The sequence below is a fragment of the Poecilia reticulata genome, chromosome 4 (assembly GCF_904066995.2).
Source record: "Poecilia reticulata chromosome 4, P_reticulata-male-v2, whole genome shotgun sequence".
Classification (NCBI taxonomy): Eukaryota; Metazoa; Chordata; class Actinopteri; order Cyprinodontiformes; family Poeciliidae; genus Poecilia; species Poecilia reticulata.
Window position 1 is genome coordinate 20,576,725 of NC_088833.1, and position 26,049 is coordinate 20,602,773.

Sequence of the window (26,049 nt, forward strand, 5' to 3'; positions counted from 1 at the left end):
GGTCAAGTGCTTGTTTCTCCTCCATTGCCTTGCTGCCCTACATCCAACACCAACATTTGCTCTGGTTGTATGTTTACTGTTTAGGGTTGCTGTCCTGCTGGAAGGAGAAACTTTACTTCAGTCTGTTCCCTAACAGGTTTTCTTCTAGGATTGGTATGTCCAGTGTTTCCATAAAGCCTCACCAGTGGTTTTGTGGAAGAAAAGTATCCTCACAGTGTAATGCTACCACCAACATGTGTTCACAGTGCGGATGTTTGTGCAAAGGGTTTTACAAGGCACTGAAAAACTGTTGGAAAAACTTAGCTTTGAGGTGTTTTTACTTTAATCCTTTGTTTTTCTTCTTTTTTTTCTTCAAAATTGTTCTAATTGATACTGATGTGTGTTTGAAGAGCTACATAAGATTTTTTTTTTTTATAAAGAAAAACTTGTCAATTATTTTAGCAGGAACAAATCATTGGGGGTAAACCTTGTCCTTATACGTTGGTTATTTCATACATTTGGACGCATGTTGCCTCTCTCTAAAGATTTCTTATTTTAAAATGTTTTTAAGGAATGCAAACGTTTCTCATGAAAACCTAAGGGAACAAGAACTTTAACATGTTGCTTACTTTTGCCGATGATTGCAAGATCTAACTATCATTGGGCTTGTTGGGACAAATCAGTAAACGGGACGGGAAAAACCCGCTAGGTGGATTTTTGAACTGAGCTGGTTGTTGTTATTGTCATTTGTGTCCTTGTTAACTGATTTAAAGGAGTGCTGGAAGCTTGAGTTCTTCAAACTTGACCTAGTTTGAAGAACTGCCGCACCAATGACAAAAAGCTTGTTTATCTTAACAAAACTAAGTAAATATATAGATTTTAAGGTAAAAAAAACACTTCGCAGCAGCATGGTTGTCACGTGTTTTTTTTATTTTTTTTTTAGAAGAGTGAATTCTGAGAGAAAGATGACTGAATATCCATCCATCCATCCATCCATCCATCCATCCATCCATCCATCCATCCATCCATCCATCCATCCATCCATCCATCCATCCATCCATCCATCCATCCATCCATCCATCCATCCATCCATCCGTTTTCTGTACACCCTTGTCCGTAGTGGGACCAGGTGGGGTGCTGGTGCCCATCTCCAGCGAGACTTTTCATGATTGGTTAATCTTCATGAGAACACCCAACCCAATTAAGTTGAGTAGTAAGGGCACACCACCACTTGATATGAGAGCCTTCCTGAGTGGCACGGGTAAGTCTGTTCTGCAATGCTTGGAATAAGTAGAAGGTTGTCACTATTGACAAAATTAAACTCATCAATGTGGAAAACATGCCTCCCTTTACACTTGAGAACAATCATATTTCTGTAACCAATGCGCTCGGCCATCTCACTGGGTACGTTTCCCTGTTTTTCTTTAATCTTTAAACTAACTGCTGGCAAAGAAGAGCAACTCACACTTCCTCTTGTGCAATCTTTTTCACTGACAAGTACCTTTACTTGCCAGATCACAGTTTGAAACGCAAAGCAAGAACAGCTATGAACAGGTGTTTGGAAGTCCGATGTGAGGCTTCCGATCTGCTGTCCCTTAAAAACATAGTGGCCAGAGTGGTTGTAAGCTCTGACCTCCTGGGTGCTGAATGCGAAGCTCCATGCTGGGCCGTTGTAAATCCTGGGCGTATAGATGTCCCGCTGCTCTGTCAGGTCACTGAGAATGATGCTGATGGGCAGAGCACTGAACTGAAAACCCTGCAGCTTGCTGGTGTGATACTGTCTGTGAACCATCCAATCTGTATAGGTCTTCAGCTGATATCATTGGGAAACGAATAAGCTTCAAAAGGATGTTGGGAATGGTGTCTTCCTGTGTTGCTGCCCACTTCTCTAGTCCGTGCAAAATGACAGTTTTGTTACGAACCAAAATATCTGAGCTCGAAAGAAGAGCTTTGACTAGAAAGAAAGGAAGTTTGGTCCAAGCTGGAGAATCGATCAGGGCCTCACAGTTCCACGCACAGGTAACGAACACAGACATCTTTCAGCGCCTCGTCATTGATGACAACTGCATACTGACAGAAAGAGATCTGACTCTGGAAAGTGGAATCTTCTGGTAGAAACTCCCTGAAAAAAATAAATGAAAGCCACACTTTTCAAATGTATGCTTGCAAAATAATGATAAAAACAACTAAATGAAATGTATCCACTGCACAATTCTACACTCCTTTCTGTTGGTCTATCAAAACGGTCCAAATAAAATACATTGAAATTTGTGACTTCAAAATAGAAAATCATGGGAAAATGTTCAAGGGGTAAAATATTCTTGCAAGGAACAATATGTAGATTATATTATTTATAAAATTGAAACATGTCTCAGAAAATATCTTTTTCATGTGGTAAGAGTCACAGCATAATGCTTTCTGAAATAACTGAACAACATCTGCATATTTGGTTCTCTGCGATGTATCGACGGCTGCTGGCTGAAGAAGATAAAGAACGTTCTGAAGAGTTTCACCATCTCAGAGTGACCCAAGAGATTCTGCATGTGACGGGCAGCAGAAAACACACTGATTCTCAAATAAAATCCAGCCTTGCCTTGGAGGTAGGCCTACTTAGCTTCAAAACACAGCCCCCCCCCACCCCCCCATGTGGTTTCTAATGATTCCAACACTGTTTTGCTGCACATGAATAGCCACTTTTTATAGAAGACAGAGCAATCATTCAAACATATAATAAAATATTGTAAACAGGATGGGACAAACAAAGGATTCATTCCGTTTTGCAGTAATATCTGTTCCAGTAAGGACCATTGTTTTGCTCTGATGTAAAAATAAAGACAAAGCCACATAAATGCCCACAAACATGTACTAAAGTTTTTCAAGATGGATTAACATACTTTTGGTTTCTTTCAGTTTCTGATTAATTTACTGTCTCTGGGTCCTTTCCTCTCCGTTTAGTACCTTGTGCACTTATTCATTTAAGAACATGTGGAGGGAATCTGAGACTGCACCCATCCTTTATGGAGCTTTTTCTATAATTTCTGTAGTTTAGGTGAGGCTACTGCAAGTTAGTGTAATAATCAAGAGTAATAACCTCATTCAAAGGTCAGAAACTTATTTCTTTATTGAGTTTTCTCCTATTTATTGCTCATAGTATAATATTTAGTTGTCTTCCTTTTTCGGTTTTGGATTATAACAAGGCTGCCTGCTTATTGGATGGAAAATTCATTTCAACAAACTATTTTACCATACTGGCATTCTTACATCTTTAGCACTAAGGAGTTGATTTAAAATGAGTTATTACCTGAAATCATGACTTCAACTGTTTTCCTTAATTTTCTGCTGTCCCCTGTGATTCAAAACAATACAAAACCAAACCAAACCAAACATTCACTGGCATTAAAGGGCAGCTTTCTATTGGTACATTTTGAGATGAACAAACACGGATCTTTAAAAATCTGAATATTTTTTCCAATTTATTAATTAAATCAGTGTTTTAATTTTTTAAAAGTTACGTAAAGTTATACGTTTCCTCTAATCCAACGTTAATTGACACTACAAAGTTTTCTTTAGTGTAAAAAAGACATTAAAAAACAGTGGTCTAAATCCACTTACTTAGACCAACCCACCGGATATTACGTCACTACTCGAGAGTCGTCTCCTTATAGCTGATTGGTCAAGCGTAGTGATAGTCTGTGAAGGTGGCGGGACCTACAGTGCGTTCATGAAGTGAAAACATTGCTCCTTTCCTTTGGATAATGTTTAGCTCCTAAATACAGGTGTTTCATAATGAGCAGGTTACGTTCAGCAGTAGTGAAAGGCAAAAAAGGCCGAATGGAGACGGTGGAAACAACTATCCAAACCCGGAAGAAGTCAAAAGCACCAGTGAAAGAAGGTACCGCGATGATTTGATAATAATAGTAACAACACAAACCAGGTATTCAACATGAACATCCACACAAACTGTTATTCAGCCTTCAGAGTTTGGTGTCACTTGCAACAGTCACTTGCAACAGTCTTGTAAATAATGGATAAAAGACAAAAAATTAAACAAAAAAACACGAGCCTGAACTTTGATGATTTTGGTTTTGTTTTTTGTTTTTTTGCCCGAGCCTGACTCATCTTAACAACATCTTGAGTTTGGGGGACCCCCGTTGTCTTCAAATCTGACCTTTTCCTAGAAAAAACACCCGCGTTCCTCTGATCTTCTTCCTTTGTTAATTTACAGTGTTAAAGATTAGCTACAGACTCTTGTGAGCTTTTAAGGTGACAGTGAATATTGCTGCCTGAATTTAATAACTTCAAATCGGCAAGACATGACTAGACTGCCGACCCTGGAATCATATCATAGTGTCATAATTAACCCCATGTACAAAATCTAGAGAAGCTACCTACTTTGATGATGAATTAAATTTGCTGGTAATATGTTTTGTTTGATTATTATGTTTTTGTGTGTGTTTGATTTCTCCATCCCACCAGAAACAACCACAACTTCATCCCCACCATCTTTGTACCACACATTCTCTGATCCTGCTGAAGTTGTGTTTCTGCGCTCTCATCTCCTGCGCTGGTATGACAAAGACAAGAGAGAGCTGCCATGGAGGACTCTGGTAAGTAATTCTTACTGAAAAATGTCACAATCTAGATATAATATTTAACATATATTTAACTATTGTTCAGTATATGTTTATGGCAGCTAAAAAGAAGCCATTTATTTTGATTGTTGTTATTCAGTCACATATATTAATAAGATAAAATGTATTATTTATTTTAAGTATGCTATCAGTGCAACCTTTTGCTTAAAAAAAAAGCTGCTACACAATATGTGTTTTTTTTGTTGCTAATCTTGCTACTTATTTGCTTTCATTAAGTATCGTTTTTCCATGTTATATTACTGTCAGACTGCTTGAGAGGGGCTGGGTTATAAAACTATATGTAAGTATTGATCATTTAGTACATGTTTGCGTTAGCATATTGCTTTTAATTCAACTAGCTCTTAAGTAATGACAACATTGATTTTAGAATTATTTGTCCAGATTTTGTTTTGCATGGATCGTGTTGTTTTATACTTTAAGATTTATAAATGCAGCTAAGCAGCTTTAATCTCAAAAGTTGCCCTATCTATCTGTCTTCATGTCGTAGGCTTTGACAGAATCAAACATCAACATTAGGACATACGCAGGTATGAAAATGGATGCAGTCAAGAAAAAAATGAAAACGTAAAAACCACTTTCTTTAATTACTATAATTGTTGAACTCTATTATTTTCCTGCTTTGGTTTTATTTTTACAGTATGGGTTTCAGAAATAATGCTGCAGCAGACTCAAGTTGCCACAGTGAAAGACTATTATAACAGATGGATGAAGGTGGGTATTTTAAACTAATCTGTAATACTTTTGGAAGTTCAATATAAATGCTGCATATTCTGTGCTCCAGAGGTGGCCCACAGTGCAGGATCTCGCAGCTGCTACAATAGAGGTAGTCATTTTAATCAGTAGAGCTGAGCTGGTGCAATGCGGAGCTGGTGATTTTTACGTTTAGTGCATTCATTTTCTTGTGGTACAGGAGGTAAACCAGATGTGGGCAGGCCTCGGCTACTATTCACGTGGAAAAAGGCTGCATGAAGGAGCGCAGAAGGTGTGTCCGCAATCGGATATCTGAATGCTTCTCCTAATGTATTTACTTGTCATTTACTTACTTTTTCCTCAGGTGGTTTTGGAGCTGAAGGGACAGATGCCTCAGACTGTGGACGACTTGCTGAAACAGTTGCCTGGTGTGGGACGCTACACGGCGTCCGCGATTGGATCTATTGCTCTGGGCCAGGTTGGTCAGGACAAGGGAGTATCTGCACATTAAGCTTCATGAGTTCCTGTGGGTCAATGCTATTAAAGCTTCACTGACACATGACCTTTTATTTCAGCAGTTTACCAAAGAAGATCACACATCAGACATGGAATATAAGCCTAAATGCTTATATAAAAGCCTTTCTGCTTATATTGTTTATGTGCCTCATTTCTGGGCAGCAAATACACTTCAAAATGAAGCAGTGTTCAAAAAAACTCTGTTTATAAGGAGGTTGATGTATGAAGAACTAAATATTTTATTTCAGTGACGCTGGCCTCCTTTTATTCTTTTTTAGAGTAAACCAATCCACACACACATATGTTAATGTTAATGTCACTGTAATAATTTTTCATCAGTCAAAATTGCAACAAATAAAAAGAACCATTCAAACCTTTTCCTTTCATTTTGATTTGATCTAAACAGTGATGTAGCAGTCAGTGCTGTTCATTTGCACCCACCAGTTCCATCCATTCCATCTTTAATCTTAGAATTAAAGATATTAATTGGACCTAATTAGACCCGATATTCTGCAATATTTGCTTGACATAGAAAACTATCACCTTCAAGTGTAAACCACCACAGACATTCTAGAACCGTCACTAGAATAAGTTCTATTTGATAGTAGCTTTATCATTTACCACCAATACCTGGTATGATCTGTGTCGCTCAGGTAACCGGCGCTGTGGATGGGAATGTGATTCGGGTTCTGTGTCGCCTGAGGGCAATTGGGGCCGATAGCACAAGTCCTGCAGTAACGGAGGCTCTTTGGTGAGATTTAAATTCACAGCTCAAATAATCAGAGACTGCTTACGTACAGAACCCAGTGTCATCTCCTGGTTTCCTCAGGCGTCTTGCCAATTTGTTGGTGGATCCAGAGAGACCTGGAGACTTCAACCAGGCCATGATGGAGCTTGGAGCACGAGTCTGCACCCCCAAAGGCCCGCTGTGCAGCCAGTGTCCTGTCCAGTCTCACTGCCGCTCATATCACAGGGTTGGCTCACAGTTTCCGATGGGCTCAGGCTGAAATTCTGTAAAGTACTAACTTGTTTATATGATGTGTGTTTGTGCAGGTTCGTGTCAAACAGGAGCAAAGTGCTAAGAAGCTTTTAGGAAAGCTGGACATGCCTGATATTGAGGACTGCAGTGAGTCTCCTCTGCCATCCATCTGACCTCCTGGACACGAGTTTAATCATCATAATGAACCAAATTTCCCTTTACTCTTCTCCTCAGTGAACAGTGGCACTTGTTCCTTGTGTCCCTCTGAGCCGTGGGACGATCAGCTGGGTGTTCAGAACTTCCCAAGGAAGCCGGCCAAGAAAGCTCCTCGAGCGGAGCGGACACTGACCTGCGTGGTGACTAGGCCAGGAGAAGCAGGTGGTGAGGAGTACCTGCTTGTGCAAAGACCGAACAAAGGTCGGTGCTGCACGATTTTGACTTTGATTAACAAACAGAGAGTGACACTTGGATCTGGCGCCCAGATTTGACCTCCCGGTGTCGTCTGCAGGTCCTAAAATCACCCTGATTAGTGGATGAATGCAACATTAACCAGTGGTGTTTGTGTTTGCAGGTTTACTAGCAGGTCTATGGGAGTTTCCAAGTCTTCTGCTGCAGGAGGACAATGAGGTGAAACAGAAGAGGGCGCTGTGTGAAGAAGTCAACAGAGTACTGAGGAGCTGTTTGAACGAACATCTTCTCCAGTATGTAGGAGAGGTAAGCTTGGTCTCTACCACCAAGGTTTCATACAGCTCTCTGTTCAACGGGAGCTTTTTGTGCAGCTCACTGTCCTCTCCTCACTGTCCGCCTGCAGGTGGTGCACATCTTCTCCCACATTCACCAGACCTATGTGGTTTATAGCATGCGCTTAAAGGACAGGGAAGTTACACAACAGACGCCAACTGAAAAGCAACAATGGCTCACCAGACCCGGCCTGCAGGAAGCTGCTGTGTCCACTGGGCTGAAGAAGGTTTGTGATTTGACTGAATTCATGGTCACTGAAGGACTGTTGTGGAATTAGTTTTGATTTATTTATATTTTGGTTGTTTAGGTTTTCAATCGCAATGTGCTTTTTTCAAAATCACGATAATATTAATGGCCGCGCTAAAAATATTCAGTGTCACACTGGAAAAATATGCTTCAACTGCTTGTAACCGAAGCAGAAGTAAAACAGGCATTTTTACTTTTTCAGGCTTGATTAGAATATTAGAAGCTTGTGCTTATTTTATCCATTTGTAAAAAGAATAGTTTGGTGATTGTGATTTTGGTCTGTAGTCTGTGTGAACCACATGAGAGTGGTAATATACCTTTTTGTTTGCAGATTGTGAAGCTCTTTGATACTGCAGAGAGTTTAAAGGACAAAACCTCAAAGGTAAGTTACTAAATTGTATTTTCACATTGATTTCTGCCCAAATCTTTGACTATTAAATTTGTGGGAATTTTGTTTGTTTTTCAAAGCATTTCTTACAACCTTACTAACTATTTGCAACAAAACACTTAAGGGGTTTGTGATCGCGCTTCAGAAAGTTGGCAATTTACTTTTCAGGCTCGGTTTGACTTTTGTTTAGCCAGAGGAACAGAAAGTGCCTAGTTTTTCACCCTCACTCATTACACAAATACCCACCACCTAATTTGCTTAAATCCAATAAATATTCAAGTTTATACAGCCTGGCGTTTGAAAATACGCATTAGAAGGACAGCGTCACTTACCAAGTAAATGTGCACTTTCAGAAGTCACCCAAGTGATCCTGTGTGTATTTTAAAGGCCTCATAGGTTTGTTACAGGAACAATAGTGGACAAATGGTATCATGAAGACAGCAGACAGTTCAGAGGTAAAGTCAGAGAGAAGTTTAAAGTAGGGTTGGGTCTTTAAACTGTCCCAAGCTTTGAAAATTTGAGTACTGTTTAATTAATCTTTTGAAAATAGAAAAAGCCGTAACATACAGCCAGAGCCACAGTAGAAAAGTTTTAATCAAAGTGGATACATTTTTTAGAGTAGTCAAACGTCTGGACCTTAAACCAATTGAAGATGCATAATTTTTCTCCCACTTAATAGTTAGATTGTTAGTTTATCACACAAAGTCCCAAAGTAGTAATACATTCAAGTTGTTGTAATGTAATGTAACAAAAGTAGAAAAGCATTTTAAAGTATGATATTGTCTGTGCAGACTATCAAATATTTATGGATTTACTGTGGCATGGTTTGTTTGAACATGAAATAATATTAAAGATTTGTAGATTAAAGGCAAATATTTGTGAATCATCGAACACCATCTCTGCTTGCCTCCCTTAGGATGGAAAAAGACGGAAACCTGAAGGACTAAAACATGACAGGTCACAGAAAACAAAAAAAAGTAGACCGACTGCAGCTGATGGTGGAGGCAGACAGCTCTCACTTAGTTCCTTCTTCAAGACAGTGAAAGAGGAAAGTAGTTAGTCCCTAAAGTTATCCGTGTTGACTTTACATGTGCATCTTTTTTCATGCTGAATCTCCTTTCCTGCATCTTTACTGTATTAAATCAGAGACCAGACAGAGGTCAAGATTTTAAGCTTTTATTATGTCATCTGTTAAATGCATATTTTTAAAGGAACTGATGTATGTCAATTTAGCTGTTTTTATTACACATTTCTACTCTTTTTTTTTTTTTTTTTTTTACACACTAACAGACCATGTTAGGCAATTTTGTATTTTTTAACTATGTAAAAGATAAAATAATTTCTCTAATTATAATAAAAGTTTTGAAGATTAAAATGCAAGTTGTCTGGTAAACATCAATTGTCATTTTTTTCTTTTTTTTCTAGAGATTTCTTTTTTACTACAAATCCTTTACTGACCTTGCTGGTACATAAAACAATAATAAATTTGAATATTGTTGAAAAGTTAATTGATGCCATCAAATTAATTCAAAACCTCAGTAATTAGACTGTTTGCACTCAGAATGATTTTAAGCCCTTTCTTATATTTGCTAATTTTGATGACCATTGTTTTACAGCTAATGAAAGCTCAAAATTCATATTGTTTTATGCTGAGGTGGGCCACGCACCAGACTGGTCTCTTTAACTGGTTTTCAGTAGCTGTAAGCCATAATGATCCAAATTAACTGTAACAAACACTTTAAAAAGATGTGTAATAAATGTTATACTTAAATATGAGTAGTATTTTTTATGGAGTTAATAAATATCTATCAAATTAATCTTTATGTGATGTTCTGACATTGAAATAGTGTCGTATTAGTTTGAAGGAAACGGCGCCCTCCAGTGCGCAGAAAATACAATTAACTACTGACAGGAAGAAACGCACAGGAAGTGGTATCATCGCTTATATCTCTCAAAATAAAAGTAGAAGAAACTGTTTTGGAGAACACCTCCAAAGTTTTACGTTCACAAAACTTTAAAATAGGGTTTCGGGGCATATATTCCACTTGAAAAATTTTCTGCTCTTTTCTTAAACGCCCTGTAGAGTTTTTGTAAAGAGTTATTTTATTTTTTTATTTCCGTGATTACACAAAAACCTGGAGCAGCGTCCAAAGGTTCTCGCGCGCTGTCATCAAAGGGCGATAATTAAACCCGGTTTTTGCAAAGTGAGTGTACGTTTAAATTCAGAACATATTGTGAATTCCTCACCCTTAGTAACATGTGTTCCTATGTTGTAGATGGCTTCAGTAGGGGACCATGTCCTTTCTGTTCACCAGTGGATTTTGAATAACGGAGGTATGATGATTTCTGTCCGTTCGACCTACTTTCTCATCCAGTTATTTTTGCGTATGCATGTGTTGCAGCAGAGGACATGAGTAAAATGGACATATCTGAGTGGGACTTGGGCGCTGCAGCTGTGCTCTTCGGATTGACCAGTTGCACAAGGAGCGCTTTGTGGCTTGCCACATGATTTGCTTCCATGACTTGTATTGTGTTATCAGTTTTCCCTCATGGCAGTGTGAGAAACAGGAAGCCATTAACTTGCCCGACGAAAGTCGTTGTTTTTCGGTGCATTTTTTGAATGTGTTGCCAATATGATTGATTGGAAGTATGGTGGCTTGGAAAAAGTCCCTACATCCCTATTAAAGTAATAGATTGGTCATGAGGTCACTGTGTCATTTTGAAATATGTGGCACATAATGTTACACTTGTTTAATTCAGTGGAAAAAACAATAGTTTTGGTAGATGGAAAACAATAAATAAATAAAAAGGTCCAAAAGCCCAGTGTTAGCATTGTGCACACATCCTCAGATTAAAACATTCACGAAGCATCATCTGAATCAGCTGCTTTATTCAGCGTTCTTTGGTAGGAGTCTGTGCGCATGCATTTTGACTTGAAAATATTTGCTTGTAAAGAATAATTTGGTTGTAAGTTTAAGTAACATTTCGGAAGTTTGGATGTTTGTTTTGGTGGCTATGTACAGCAGGCAAGAGTCGGGTTACACCCTGGACAGTCCATCACACAGCAGATATTACTATATTTGTGCTAACTGATTTTTGGTTTTTGCAACAATTGTTTTTTCAGTTTTAAATATATAGTCTTATAAAGAAGCAGTTCTCCATTTTCTGTAAAACTACTTCCTTCGCTGTGTTGAAGTGGGCTGTGATACATATGTGTGCCTTGGTGTTCTGACATGTGCCTTTTTGTGTCCTCCAGACAAGAGGACGGACCCCTGGCCGCTGGTGTACTCCCCCCTCCCGGTGACTCTCATCTTCCTGGGTTACCTCTTTATGATCTGGGCCGGTTCTCATCTGATGAAAATCCGGAAGCCTTTTGAGCTCAAAACAGTTCTCATCGTTTATAACTTCGCCATGGTTGGCTTGTCTGCATACATGTTCTACGAGGTGTGTGTTATTTTGTCTCCCATTAGAGGACAAATCTATTTATTAAAGACAAAAGCAGCAATGAAAATGTCTCTCTGTTCAAACGTTTCCAGTTATCTCACTTCAGCTTTGCCTCCACTTGGAAGTCTGTGTGATGTGATTTAGGAAAATTAGAACACATATTAAATGATCAGTTTTATGCTAAATGAGATGGGATTCATTTCCAGTCTAGCTTTAATTTCTTCACAGATGTTCTTACATTTTTCTCAGTCAGCCTCTGAATCAGGGTAGAAATAATCTTGGTTTTTGTGATGGTGAGCTGGCCCGGTCCTGCTGCATCAACACAGCCCCCAGCCATCAAACTTCCACCTCCATGGCTGAAAAACGTATCACGACATAAGGATTTCATATCAATCGATACTGATAATTACAGATTAGTTTTTTGTTTGTAATATCTGAAATACTGCCAAACTGGTGACGTGACCTTTCCTCTTCTCCACAGTTTCCTCTTTGGCTTTTGTACTAATTATCTCCTTTCACTCAAAGCTGTAGTTTATTATTTTTGAGCAGTTATGAGGCATTCTGGGTAAACCAGAAATTGGTCCTGTGGTACTCAACAGGTTGTTGCTAGGTAACAAAATGCCACTCACCTTGCTTAGCTGGCTTTGAGAGGTTGAGCCACCAAAGCTTTTCCTCTGCCTACGTCCCCCAGAATGCTGTGTGGCTCTGGCTCAGAGTTCAGTGACATTTCCCTTGATACTTCTACAGTCTCTTTCTTATTCTACATTCCTGGATTTAAATATCAGTGGTAGCAAGAGTCTGCTGTAAATCCCATTATGATATTTTAGGGCTTATAGAAGATTTCTTTAATTTAAGATTTCTTTAATCATCTTTTGGTGAACTCATCACATCCCCTGATCTGGGCATGTTAACGTTTTTTTGAGTGTCATCTGCTTATAGACTATTACTCTGTGCAGGTTGATTTTAAATCCTCTCTGAGCTCAAACTTTTGTTTTAAATTTATCTAGAATTTCATATTCCACTTAGATTTCAGTTAAAATACTTTTTTTTTTATTCAACTAAAACCGGATCCCAAAAGCTATTAGTCAGTGCATAAAAGAAATCATTCTAAAAGTGTAGGCATTTAACGTCTTAAATGGAAACAAGTAACAAAAGGTAGAATGGTTTAAAGCTCACTGACCACTTTTGACTCTGAAAACAAAAAGGTTAAAATATTAATCTCTATAAAGTTTGCACAGTAAATCTGGAAACTGATCAGTGATCTCCAGCCTTTTCTGCCTTTGTATTTACTTATTTTTTGCTTTTTTGCAGCTTTGCAGCACCGATTTTAGGCTCTATCTGTTGCAACAGAGCAGCTCAGTTTTATTGAAAAAAGTTTTTTTTTTTATTAGCTGATAATTAGGTGTTGATAGTATAAACTTCCTTGCGTAGAAGCTGCTGATGTTGGAAAATAGAGGTTTCATCACTGAAGTTAACAGATTATCTATGTGCCCAGCCGGTGAGGTTTCATTTTCCAGAACAGGACTTATGAAAAATAAGTAAACCAAAGAGGTTTTGTGATTCTGCTATTTGGAGTAATTTGAATAGAAACTGGGACTTTCTGGGCCAGTGGGTCAGTGGAGGAAGATGAATGAACCACATACTAAGAGCAAAACTGGGGGTGGCTCAGTGGTTTTCTGGGGATGCTTTCCTTCCGAGACACTGGAATCCTGCAGCACATTGGGAACAAGATGGTTTTAATGAAGCTTTGGCATCATTAAACCTTCAGACAGGGGACAGTGGTCCCAAACATCTCACAGTCCACCAATGCTTGGGTTCAGAAGAAGTCCTAGAGGAGCCATCATCTTAGACTGACATGAACTTTTTGTTGGGATTTAAAAAAAAGACATTTCATAAATCCAAGATTATTACTGAACTGGAGGTCTTCACCTAGGGGTAGTGGGTTAATATTGTTGACACTGCTGAGAGCATTAAAAGTGGCATTTTGTGTTTAACATGAAGGAAACACTGGTGATGGTTGTGTTGACCTAAATGGTTCTCGTCTGATTTGTTGATTGCAAACAGCTGCTACTTTTTTTTGCCAATAAGTCTTACCTGTAGAGGGTGATGAAAAACGTTCTTTGTAACTGTTCTGGCTCCAGTACCTTGAAACTAATTGCAGAATCTGTGTTAAATAAATAAAAAACACTTGAGTGAATGTCAGTGGTCAGGGTCACTTATTTTTAGACAAACTAAAACAGGACAGAAAATGTATCAGTAAACAGCTGTTTATAGACCCCCCCTCTAAAAATCACTTCATCTCCCATCTCAATATCTTAACTGTTTTCAGTTCCTGGTCACATCATGGCTCTCAAACTACAGCCTGCTCTGTCAGCCTGTGGACTACAGCACGACACCGCTGGCCTTGAGGGTAAGGGTTCATATTTTAGAAACACAAGTGGCTGTTGCTGAATCAATGTTTTTTTTTCTGCAGATGGCCAGTGTTTGTTGGTGGTTTTTCTTTTCTAAGATAATAGAGCTCCTTGACACGGTACTTTGTTTCTTCCCATTTTTGCCTTATCCGATTTGTTTTAATGAGTGAATGCAGTTGTGACTGATATTACATCCTGTGTTCCTGTGGAGCAGTTCTTCTTCATCTTGAGGAAGAAGAGTAGTCAGCTGACCTTCCTTCATGTTTACCATCATGGCACCATGATCTTCAACTGGTGGGCCGGAGTAAAGTATGTGGCTGGAGGACAATGTGAGTGTGGTTTCAACTCATCTTGAACAAAGACATTTTAATAGGATTCGCGTGATTGACCAACACAAAGTTGGAAATAACTGTGAAGCCGACCCTTAACAGACGGGTTTTCAATCTTGCCTACACATTTTGCTCAATTTTCTTCACTTGTTGGGGTTTTTGTTTGTTTTTCTGCCCCACACTCCACAGCTTTCTTCATCGGCCTCGTCAACACCTTCATCCACATTATCATGTACACTTATTACGGCCTGTCTGCGTTCGGTCCTCGCATGCAGAAGTACCTTTGGTGGAAGAAATACCTCACTATACTGCAGCTGGTTGGTTACTCCAGAACTTTCTGGCTGTTGCTTCTGTCAAGACATACAATCGCAAAACGTGTCATTTAATCTGATCTGAATCCCCATTTGCCATTGCAGCTGCAGTTCCTGCTCTTCTTCCTTCACACCGGCTACAACCTGATCACCGAGTGCGACTTCCCAGACTCTATGAACATAGCGGTGTTTGGTTATGTTCTTACCCTCATAGTGCTCTTTGCTAACTTCTACTATCAGCAATACCTCAAGAAGAAGCAGAAATGAGGCAACATCAAACTCGCCAGAAGGCAGATGCAGTATTATTCTGTCCACTAGAGGGCACAACCAGCTCACAAGTCTTAAGGGTTTGTTTTTTTTTCTGAACAGACTCATAAACGACAAACTGTTTCAATCTCCTCTGTGTGATTTTATTTTCTTAAATGACACTCAAATGGTTGTTGTAAACAAACTGTACATTTTATACACATAATAATAATAATATTAATAATGATAATCATTATAATTGGAGGCCTGGCTGTCTCTGCAGTATTACAGGACTAATGAGCCAGAAACCTCCATCCACAAAAAAAAAAAAAAAAAAAATTCAAACACAGGAAGAAAACATTTAACACTTACAGAAATGCAACATTTTTTTGTCACTGATAAAAACATCACAGCAAAAATGATATATTTTACACTTCAGTCCACAATGGAAGCTGTAGATTAAAGAGAAAAAAAATGTGGTTCAAATGGTGAACAACACATCTCATGTTATTTGAAATTCATACTTTGAACTGAAGACCGTCTGGTACTACTGTAATTAGTTTCAGTAACGGATGAGAACTTCGCTCAAATACATTTCCAGAACATGACATGAAAAACTGCCATGTAAACATTGTGCATTTCAAATTTCTGCCTCGAGTTGTTAGATGTATTCATATCTGTTCGCTTCGATTTTGCTGATGCAGCTGAATTTGAGATGGGGCGGGGGGAAAGAAATATGTGGATTTTATTTTGCTAGACATTGTCAAGTTTTCTGACTGGTAACAATAAATTGGCTGAAATCAAACCTCAGATATATCCCCTATCTAAAGCAGCCTCAAATTGGAAAAAAAATATCTACCAATATTTCATTTAAACTAGCTTTTCAAGTTACAATTTGTCAGTTGTGATGTTTGTTCATCATTTTCTACTCCCAATATAACCACTTGTGTTTTCTATCGTGTAAATCATTCAAAGAATGATGTCTTGTTGCTGAAATGTGCTACTCAAATTAAGTTGACTTGAGCTGCCTTTAAAACAGTTTCTACAGCAAGATTTATTTCACAAATTAATCAAATTTTCTTTAATAATTTATGTGGAGATGAATAAACATTCCAGCGCCTGCAAAAGTATCAATACCCCATGAACTTTTCTGCTTTGCTGTCATGAGGAAACCGCCGTCCTCAGGGACCCAGTGGATTACATGTCTTGGACGTGACGGTTAAAGGGTTAAGTAAGTAAGTTACGAAATAAAACCAACCTCTATGTGACAGACCAGCACAGAGTAGTGCATAATTGGGAAGAGGAAGAAAAATCTATATTTTTATACAACTAAAACTGCATTTCAAACCTGCCCATCTGAATCAATAATTTGAAGAATCATCTGTTGATACAGTGACCACTGCAAGTCTTTCCGTTGGTATGTTTGTCAGTTTTCACATATCGATAAGGAAACCTTTGGCCAGTATTTCTTGCGCAATAATCCAAGTTCAGTTCGAATCGAGTCTCTGTGAACAGTAGCAATTGTTGCAGCAGGTTCTCAGTTAGATATAGATCTGGATTTTGACTAGGCCATTGTAAGACACAAATATGGTTTGATCTAAACCTAAATCATTCCCTGGCAGCTCCGACTGTCTGTTCTGGGTCAATGTCCTGCTGGAAGATGAGCCTTTGCTCCAGTTTCAAGTCTTTTGCAAACTTTTAACAGTTTTTCTTGTGCTCTATTTATGTCCCACCATCTTCCCAACAACTCTGACAAATATTCCTGGCTAGCTAAGATGAGGAAGGTTATGAGCACACCATGATGCTGCCACAACCATGTTTCACGGTAAGGATGATCTATTTGGAGACGTGCACGGTACAGTGTTAGTTTTCTGCTACAACAGAGTAATGTCTGTAGCAGAAAAGTTAAATTTGGTCTCAAAGTCTTCTACATGTTTAGATCTGGACTTTCTGGGATTTGGGAGAAATCTCTGTTAGGTGTGCGAGAATAAAGGGAGTTGAAGACAAACTTCCTTTTCAGATCCACGTTTGTAAAACATTCACAGTCGTGCACTACTTTGTGTAGCTCTTTGACAAAATGCAGAAAAGTTGAAGGGGTATGTAAAGCTTTTGTAGGCATCTATGCCTAATTGCAAGTTGTGTTTTTATACACTTAAATAAGGCAGTGCATCAGGTACCATTTTTGTTTAGTCCAGTTGGTTACTGTCTGGTGGACACGTCAGAATGACCTTAGAAGAGGTTCTGTTTTCACTTTTGGGGAACGAAACAAGGGCTGAAGATGCGCGTTGGTGAGTTGTTGTGCAGCGTGGCGCAGCAAACAAACATAGCTCGGATCTATGTTTCCGTGTAGACCGACGACATGTGGCTCAAGTTGCGGTCGAAGCTGCCCACCTGAAAGAAAATGCTATCGTCGGTGCTGGAGGAATACTGGCATCCCGAGCCCCCCTGCAGCTCCTGGGTCCCGCCGAATCCTGGTGCAGATGTTTATATTATAACGCTTTAAGAGCACATTTTCACTTCTGGTACGAAGATTAGTTGAAAAAATGTACTTTTTTTTTTTTTTACCTGTAGGTCCAGTGTTGCTGGTGGGCATGTGAAAGCCATTGTGCTGATGGGAGGAGTAGTTGTGAGCATCTCCTGGGACGTGGACACCACCGACCGTCTGCTCCATCCTGTAGGAGTCTCCGAAATGGAAGCAGCTCTGAAAGCTGGCTTGGTATTCTAAGAAATGAAGGCGGGATGTGGAGGAGAGAAAATTATAGAAGCCACACTTGATCAGCTGCCAGCAGCGTCCGTTGTACCTCTGATTGGTTCTAATGTCTGCCCCATCCGGCTCAAACCTAATGTGGATCTCGCATTATGACAACGCTATATTTGTGCTTTGCTAACTCTGCCAGTCTTATACTGTGCTGCGTTTGTCCCCGCAGCCTCGGCTCGTACTCGGAATCAACCACAGGAGTCTTGATAATGGGAAAGAAGCCGTTCCTGGAGCACTTTTACGCAACTCCCCGACCGCAGCGTGGTTACAGAGGCAGCCGTGTGGAGATCTTTACAGGAAAAACAGTGTTTAGGACATTTGGGGGAAAAGGCTCCAGAGTGACAGCTGAGACGGCTGAATGCATGAGCCAGCAGTTTGTTGGCCAATCCAGCAGTGGTAATAGGTTTCCGGCATGTGGTTCTCCCAACTCTAATCTTTTTTTTTTTTTTTTTTTACCTTAACAGCGCTCTGACAGAGACAACTTCCTCTCAATAAGGACCTTTGATGTGGATCTACTGATGTGATTTGCATTTGAAAATCATTGTCGTGTTCACAATTTTAGTTATCTTGCCAGCTAACCCTGCTATAGCACAGATAGCATTAAAAGACAGCAGAATGTCTGTAACAAATTCATAATCTATGTGTTAGCTTTACCGTCAGTGGCAGGTTGTTGATGGTGGTAATGTGGGTAAGTCTTGTGGTGAGAGTGAGCATGTTGTTTCTCCTGTGAAAGAGGAGGAGGAGTTCCTGTTGCCTTCATGCCAGGAGACAGGAGGGGGCCTGACAGCCTGCTGGGACAAAAAACAACAACACAGGACATCAAATGAAAACCTCTGATCTGCAACTGCATCATTCCTAAGAGTCTCAGAAATCTCCAATACAATGCTTTGTGGCTTTATGACATCTCAGCCAAAGCAGGAGCAACATGTTGGACTGAGTACGCCACAAACCCAGCAGAACAGTTCCTGATCCAAACACACTCCCAGGGAAGCAAGCTCGTCCAGGCATGTGGAAATTTAGGTTCCCCACACATAATCCAATTTCTACCAAGTATTATGATCTTTAGGTCAACAAACATAATTTATGAGAATGAACACACACACAGGCACGCACGTGCACACACACACATGCACACGCACACACACACACACATTTACGACTGCAGTAGTCATGATTTCTAGATTCATGGCTCCAAGAGCGTAGCATACAAAATCAACAATATCCCCTGGCAAACAAATCTACCAGAGAAAATCCAAGTCAAGGGGAGAAAGCCCAGACTGTGCTGGAAGCGGGAATTTTCTTTCGAGAGGAATTGCAAAAAAAAAAAAAGTAATCATTTCAATTATATTGTTCAAAAAAAGTGAAAATAATGCAAATATGAATGAGACACAAAGTGACATTTCCACTGCTTATTTCCGTTCACTTCATAGGGTCTCCATGGTGTTTCGGTTTGGTGAGATTTTTGGGCAGTTCAGCACAGTGATAAAAATGGTCATAAAACCAGGTCTGGGTACTTTTGGCTGTGCGCAGAGATGCCAAGTCCTGCTGGAAAATAAAATCAGCATCTCCATAAAATCTGTCAGCAGAATATAGTACAGAGTGCTTTAAAGTGTCCTGCTGGATGCCAGTGCTGGCTTTGGACTTGATAAAAACACAAGTGGACCAACACCAGCAGATGACAGGGCTCCAAGGCTTCTGGCATCATGTCGGGGTCAACAGTGGCTCAGCACAATAAGTGCGACAGTTTCAGCTCGTATGCTGGAAGCGTCTATGTGTGGTGACCAATTGAAGCATTTACTACTGCTGGGGAATTTCACAAATTCGTGAATGTACTTTGCTTCAAAATCCACTTAAGGCTGCAATTATCACTATTTGTCAATCTTTTTCAACAAAAATTTTCTTCCACGTAACTTTCCATTTGTATCCATGGTTACAGAGCTTTGTGACATTCAGCTTCTTTATCAGACGTTTTTTTTTGTCTTTGATAAAGTCTTCCCTATGATGGTACAGGTCGTAATCTAACACTTGTGTGTTAAAAATGATCAATGAATCTGCACCAGGAGTTTCACATCTTAAATTGAATTACTTAAGAAAAAATAATTTTTCCATTACATTTTATACGAAGCTTTTAAAATCCATTCTAAACATGGCATAAGTTTGAAGGTAACTGTGTAAACATCAACTGTAAAATCATATTTATCATGTCATTGTGAAATATTTTTCATTTTACAAATTAAAATGAGAAATATTTCTAAAACTAAAGAAATTTTTAGTTATATCTGTCAATTTTCTGTCTGAAAATTGACAGATTTTCAGAGGTACTAATTTGTATCTTACAAGCCTCACAAAAAAAAACTTGCATACTCTGAGGATGCTGCAGCATAAGTCGTGCAAAAACAAAGTTTGCCTACAGCTCAGAACAAGCAATTAAATAAGTTGACGTTAAACAGTTGACATTCAGTTAATGAAATAAACTCAAGTCCAGACTCGGAGGTAACAGACGTGCCTTTAAAATGAGTAAATTCAGCAGCTACTTACGACTGCATATCAGGAATGCCAACACATAAACTGCTGCTGTGTTACTACGTGCCGCAGTGCTGCGGAGGCATATGGTTTGCAGTAAGCTCTGTGCGAACGTGATGACAGAGCGTTGCTCCAGGCGGCTGAGCCCTCAGATGACTGTTCATTCGCTGGCCTGGCTGGAGCCCCACTGCATGACCTACTGCTCTGTGCACGAAGGCCGTCCCGCCCAACACTCAGGCGCTGGCAGGGGCTTGAGCAGGACGTTTGGACAGTGAAGGGAGAAGGTAGCGTCGAACTGCAGGAGAAGCAACTTTGCAGCTTTGCTGCCAATACTGGATTTATTTTTAACAGCCGGAAAATTTAGCTTGAGGCTCACAGTATTTACGTTCCATCAATAGAAATCCTTGTAATTCTGTAAATATTTTTAGGAAAGGTTGTGGCTGTTTCCTAAGGTCACGTTTTTGCTCCTTTATGTTGTCAATTTTTTTTTTTTTTTTTAAGATCTGTAGATTTAACGAAAGATCAATCAGCCTTCCAGCTAGACAAGTGCAGATACATTTCCTTTAATTTATTTTGTTTAACTCAGTTTCACAACATAATTAGATAGTTCTAAGTATAAATTTGACATGTAGAAACGATATTGTTAATATGATGCACTAAATAACTTCTATCAAGTAATGAAGTCTGTTTTCATTCTTTAACTAATTTAGGTCAAAGTTGTGGTTAAATTAAAATAATTCATTACAATGATTTTATCATAAACATTTTGTTTTACTGCAGCATCTCAGAAATGCTGACTGAAGATGGTCCTTTAATGACGTGGGCTATCAGGCCGCTCAGAAAAGAAGAAGCCATTTGTCCAAAAGCCTCACAAAAAGCTAGATTACAGTTTGCTAATGCACACAGGGACAAAGGTGTTACTTTTGGAGACGTGTCCTGTTGTATGATTAAACTAAAATTGAGCTGTTTGACCGTATAATGACCTTTACATTCAGAGGGGGAAAAAAAAAAGGAAAGCGTATATAACTAAGAAAACAATCCCCAATGTGGAGAATAGAGATGGCAGCTTCACGTTGCATGAGTGTTTTACTACAAGAGGGAGTTGAGCACCTTGTAAGAAATCATCATAAGGAAAGAATATAGGGCTGACATATTTAAGCAACGTCTTGAGAAAATAGCCAGAAAGTTAAAGCTTGGGCACAAATGGGTTTTCCAACTTGACAATTACCAAATATTAGCTACAAAGTTATTTAAAAGGCAACAAAATGAATGCTTTGCTGTGTACCTCCCAAAGCCCCGAATATTCAGGCAAAACTAAAACGGTTTATATGAGCAAATCAACCAACAAACCTGACTCAGTTCTTATCAAGAGGAGTAGGGCAAAACTCAAGCTATTTATTGTGAGAAGCTTGTAGGATAGACATTTGATCAAATCTTTACAATTTAAAGGGAAAAAAAAAATGGGCACAAACTTCAGAATTTTACAAAAGTTAGAAAATGAGCCAATTTATTTAATTTCAGCAAATAATAGGAATAAGAACATATATTTAGATTTGATGTCTGACATTTTTCGATACAATATTTGTTAAAATATGGTGGGAACTATGTATATTACCACATTTTTTATGTAAATGGTCAAAAAAACTCGAACAAGCCTTACAGAATTCCTACTCGTATAAGTTTGGCACAAACTAAATCTGGTTGCAGCACTGGCAACTCAATATGTTTTTCATACAAAGCACAGTTGCGGAGAATTTAAACAATTGGCTTTCCTTTGACTATCCAAAAGTCGAAATGACATCAGGAAGCGTTACATTTGACTTCTTGTGCGTCAAAAGCCGAGGATGCTTGTGTGGCAACTTGTCCGACTGCAGCCCAGAAGAAGCTAGCTGTTAGCAATCTTTACTAATTCATGTGTTGGCACAGTCCCAGAGTACAGCCATGTGTTCCTGTAGAGAGCAGAGTTCCCCTGGGAGCTGCTGTCAGCGCAAACTCAGGAAACAGTTATACTGTTCATATTTTTACAAGCTGCCTCTATGTGCAGCTAAAGTGAATCACAAGCTAATCACTGCCAGCTGCTCCGTGCCCTGATTTTGCTTGTTTGGCTGGCCTAAAAGCATCTCAGGCTCCAGGTATGAGGAAGATCTTTCATGTGCCACATTCATCTATCGCCTCAAATTCATTCTCACTGATCATCCTGTACAACTTCGTTTTATTTCTGCAGTCCGCTCCAGTCCTCTTGGGATGACAAAGCAATCTGATTAATGGTCTTAGGATTTGTTCAATCTGGAGTTGGCAGATGAATGAAATGGAAAATATCGCATTTGATGGGCAATATTTCATAAAAGCAGAGAAAATCCAGAGTGCAAAACGTCTAATGCGTGGTTGCTACACCTTTTCTAGGTCAACGTTTTATAATTTTCCAGGCACAAATTGCCAAATTTCCCAATCTGTGAGTCATTGTTTATGTTAATCGAAAAAAAAAAAAATAAAAAATCTCAGAATTATACAAACTACTACAGTTTTCAGGCAAAAAAAAAAAAAAAAAGAAAATCTGCAAAACAACAATAGGACCAATGGACATTTAAAAGAGAGATTGACAAGGATGGGTGGACTGCTGATTAACGATTTATTGATTGATGGATACAACTACTCCCTTTCTGTTATTTTAAAAAATAGCACACTGGTTTGAGGAAATTTGATGTAGATGTTCAAAAATGTAAAGTATTCCTAATGGGGGAAAAAATAAACATTGAAAATCCAAACATTCCCTTTGTATCATGTGTTCCTGTATCTGTATCCAAACCCATAAAATACTTAAACCAAAGTCCTCACTTTCCACACTTTTCAAGCCTGTGTAGAAACCCGGACAATGGCCTGCTAAGTGTGTACTCGAGAGTGCAAATGGGGACAAATACTGCCAGAAAAAACGTTTAATGGGAAGACTTTAAAACTAAACATCCTTCTAAGCACCAGCTACACCTCTGTTCATTAGATTTGCTCAGTAAAATAATAAAAAATAAAAAAAAAGCCAGAACACTTGTATTTCCAGGTGCATTCATCTAAACTGCTGTTCATTAACATCACAAAGAGTCCCATTAAAATGAAGTTACTCTTTCTATGGCTGCACAGACGAGAAAGCAAAAAGCCTGAAGATTCATGAACTGTTCTGCACTGCTCCTCGTTCGTCTTCGTTCACCTGCAGCTAACTGTCTCTCTAGGGACTTGGGATCAGACCTAAATCCCCATCTCATCTCCTTCTTTGTAGCTAGCCTGTAAGCCCCAACTGATGGATGACAGAGGCTTCTTTGGCACATATTGTTGGGAAGATTTCTGTTTCTGGTTAGAGAATTAAAACACTGCCTTGGAGAAGACAATGGGATTCTGCCCGAAGCTGAGCTAAAGCTAAGCCAACCCTTCAGGGCAGAAGAATAGAAGAATGTCCTGAGCTCCATCGGGGTTCTGGATAGAGTTACAGAGAAAGAGTGTCAAAGTATCCATCTTTAATAATTTCCACTGTTTCAAAAAGATGCCAGTAAGCTGCCTGAGTCTTTCCTGAGTAAGCTTTCTGCATAGTTAATTGAGTCTGGAATCTGTTAGTATTTTGATGTATATAAAAAGACTTAAGCAGAAGTTCATTGAGCTGAATATTTTACCTATTAAAATTCTGCTTTTGCAGTAACTAAGGCATAACAAGCTAATATTATCAGATTAATTCAGTTAAAGCTGCTCTGTCAGCTGCAGTTTCGAAAATGTTATCTCAATAAGAATGATGGATGTTTTTTCCAACAATGGCAAATTTGTTATTCCTTATAGGAGATGGGAAAAGAGTAAAAAGTATTCTTTCTGCCAGCTGTTTGTCAGTGTCCAAGAGGGAAATGCACAGATAGACACTAGGGGGTGCTAGAGTGCATGCCCTTTTCTCTCTTAGGGAAAAAAGTGCCCTTTTGAAATTTTATTTTATTTTTTACAGTGTATAGTGTCTTTATAAGCACATCATAGCTGCCATGTCTCTTGTACTTTTGCTCCCATAAGGTTGTTTAAAGGAGTTTTGAGGTTAGTGATTTTCTTTGGTTGCTCTTGCATTACTTTACAATAAGTAGAGCAACGCAAATGTACATTATACCTCACAAAAGCATGTCTACTTGAAAACTGCTATAAACAGTTGAACGTGTTTTGTTTTCTAGTCTTTTATTTCTACAGGTTTTGAAAACATGACTTAAAAACCTCGTTATATCTTGATCCCAGGAACAAGCCCGGCATTAACTGTGGACCGCAAAACGAGCGACAGACCACATGCTGCCATTAGTGACCTCGAAAAATGTTTTCCATTTGGTTTGTAATGCTGAATCTCCTTTTCAGGATCTTTGTGAAGATAATGGCTGGAAAACAGGCAGTGAAGGCTTATAAAGGACTCCCTTCAGAGCAGGGACTTAATGTAGCTCTATGCTGCCACTTTAATTCAATTAGCCCGTGTCAGTCACTGCCTAGGTATCAAACCGCCTCAGACTAATATTTACAGAGGGGCTCTAATATCAATACGCAGGTGAAGGCAGTTCCCCCCGTCCTCTCCGTCCTGCAATTATATAACCACATATGGCTGCAGCAGTGAATCACAACATTTACCACCGATCTCTTGAACAGCCGGCCCACGCCGACTGCCAAATCCATTCTGACCGGCATAATCTTAATATTAGCCTTAGAAAAATGACTCTTGTACTGACTAAGTAAAATTGTCTAAATGAGCCATTTGAGCCAGAGTAAACACATTTAACCAGGAGGTCAGAGGCTGCCACACAAGAGGCAGGTTAAGTTTGATAATTTTCTCAAAATGTCTAATGTCCTCCAGAACCTTTTGGGAAAAACAAGTGCCGGGGCTGATATTGACCTTGGCGGCAGGCCGAATACCCGAGGCTTTAAATGCGCATCAAATGCTCCATCTTCTGACAAATGTAAGTAGACATCTTATGCAGGTCGCTTGCTTTTCGACTCCTCAACCCACCCACCGTCCATGCTGTGTGATCATGAGATAAGAACGACATGGCGCGTGTGTGTTCTGGGTTAAATGTCTAGACCTGACTAAATCTGGTCTTGTGGAAATTGCTGTAATCTTGTCAGCACATCTGAAATATGTGCACGACAAAAAAAAAACAGACACCAAGATTCAAGTGAACAAGTTAGATGACCTATTTGAGGATTTAGGTTAAACGTAAGGATAAAGGGGGATTCTAACCACACAAACATGACCATGATCACATGTTCCTCATCAAGAAACCCAAAACAACAAGACCAAAGTCTCAAATCCAGTATGTCACCCCTCCTGTGTAACTCAGTATCCTCTTACTCAGGTCCTTCTCACTGTCCTCGCAACGGTAATTGTGCATGCTGTTAAGAAAAGAGCTGCAGAAACCGCGACGTAATTTTGACAGCGCTCTCCTCCTACTTTCATAGCTTGAAACAACACACCACCTTCCAGATGCTTCCAGGCTGTTCCAGGTTTTACGCCACGCCTGCCTCACCACGATGGTTGTACTGGATGCTAAGAGGTCTGCTCTGTAGCCCACAATCGCAAGCGGTTTTGCGTGTTTCCTGGACTACTACATATAAACTCACCTTCCACATGCAACTACACACATGTAAGTGCAAACAGTACACATGTAAGAAAAAGATGGAACCTGAGACACTCAAAGTGTGGATCACTTAAGTTAAAGAAACAACGGATTTGTGAAGCAATGTCTTTTGCAAGATATTTTACGACCCAAGCCCAGCGTTTCCCAATATTTTTGAAAGTAAAAAAAAAAAAAAAGTTTTCTCTCTGGTTTCTTTGTGCGGTTCA

General features: G+C 39.3%; 3 protein-coding genes and 1 pseudogene across 5 annotated transcripts; 2 read left to right on the plus strand and 2 right to left on the minus strand.

Annotated features, from left to right (window-relative positions):
• Positions 1–1,180: 1,180 nt before the first annotated feature.
• On the minus strand, positions 1,181–3,234 carry LOC145551345 (galectin-3-binding protein B-like; annotated as a pseudogene).
• On the plus strand, positions 3,073–9,566 carry mutyh (mutY DNA glycosylase). Of its 2 annotated transcripts, XM_008407072.3 has the most exons (15): positions 3,073–3,871; positions 4,456–4,586; positions 5,119–5,158; positions 5,269–5,342; positions 5,413–5,454; positions 5,542–5,613; positions 5,686–5,799; positions 6,491–6,588; positions 6,667–6,811; positions 6,891–6,963; positions 7,051–7,233; positions 7,388–7,530; positions 7,628–7,783; positions 8,135–8,185; positions 9,108–9,566. In XM_008407072.3, the coding sequence occupies exons 1-15, from the start codon at positions 3,766–3,768 to the stop codon at positions 9,249–9,251; spliced, it is 1,572 nt and encodes a 523-aa protein (XP_008405294.2). In that variant the 5' UTR covers positions 3,073–3,765; the 3' UTR covers positions 9,252–9,566. The 2 variants fall into 2 exon arrangements, with proteins under 2 accessions (XP_008405294.2, XP_008405296.2); XM_008407074.3 differs by lacking the exons at positions 3,073–3,871; positions 4,456–4,586 and adding an exon at positions 4,878–4,911.
• A 556-nt stretch (positions 9,567–10,122) lies between these two features.
• Positions 10,123–15,084, plus strand: elovl8b (ELOVL fatty acid elongase 8b). Its single transcript, XM_008407068.3, has 8 exons — positions 10,123–10,395; positions 10,468–10,525; positions 11,448–11,635; positions 13,965–14,045; positions 14,109–14,165; positions 14,261–14,375; positions 14,565–14,692; positions 14,792–15,084. The coding sequence occupies exons 2-8, from the start codon at positions 10,468–10,470 to the stop codon at positions 14,951–14,953; spliced, it is 789 nt and encodes a 262-aa protein (XP_008405290.2). The 5' UTR covers positions 10,123–10,395; the 3' UTR covers positions 14,954–15,084.
• Positions 15,075–19,754, minus strand: LOC145551477 (zinc finger protein GLIS1-like). Of its 2 annotated transcripts, XM_081606459.1 has the most exons (4): positions 18,345–19,754; positions 17,498–17,653; positions 17,324–17,403; positions 15,075–15,384 (listed from the first exon to the last, which is right to left on the minus strand). In XM_081606459.1, exons 1-4 carry the CDS (start codon positions 18,541–18,543, stop codon positions 15,361–15,363), a joined length of 459 nt encoding a protein of 152 aa, XP_081462585.1. In that variant the 5' UTR covers positions 18,544–19,754; the 3' UTR covers positions 15,075–15,360. The 2 variants fall into 2 exon arrangements, with proteins under 2 accessions (XP_081462585.1, XP_081462584.1); XM_081606458.1 differs by having other exon boundaries at positions 15,075–17,403; positions 18,345–19,743.
• Positions 19,755–26,049: the final 6,295 nt, after the last annotated feature.

Bases quoted from the DNA above. Each gene is read 5' to 3' on its own strand.
- elovl8b (XM_008407068.3), top strand. From the start codon at position 10,468: ATGGCTTCAGTAGGGGACCATGTCCTTTCTGTTCACCAGTGGATTTTG. The intron at 11,636-13,964 runs GTGTGTGTTATT...AACTGTTTTCAG, and splicing joins CTGCATACATGTTCTACGAG to TTCCTGGTCACATCATGGCT. The intron at 14,166-14,260 runs GTACTTTGTTTC...CCTGTGGAGCAG, and splicing joins TAATAGAGCTCCTTGACACG to TTCTTCTTCATCTTGAGGAA.
- LOC145551477 (XM_081606458.1), bottom strand. From the start codon at position 18,543: ATGATGCAGTTGCAGATCAGAGGTTTTCATTTGATGTCCTGTGTTGTT. The intron at 17,654-18,344 runs GTAAAGCTAACA...TTCATTTCTTAG, and splicing joins TCAACAACCTGCCACTGACG to AATACCAAGCCAGCTTTCAG. The intron at 17,404-17,497 runs GTAAAAAAAAAA...CATCTGCACCAG, and splicing joins CAGCAACACTGGACCTACAG to GATTCGGCGGGACCCAGGAG.
- mutyh (XM_008407072.3), top strand. From the start codon at position 3,766: ATGAGCAGGTTACGTTCAGCAGTAGTGAAAGGCAAAAAAGGCCGAATG. The intron at 4,587-5,118 runs GTAAGTAATTCT...TTCATGTCGTAG, and splicing joins AGCTGCCATGGAGGACTCTG to GCTTTGACAGAATCAAACAT. The intron at 6,589-6,666 runs GTGAGATTTAAA...TGGTTTCCTCAG, and splicing joins GCAGTAACGGAGGCTCTTTG to GCGTCTTGCCAATTTGTTGG.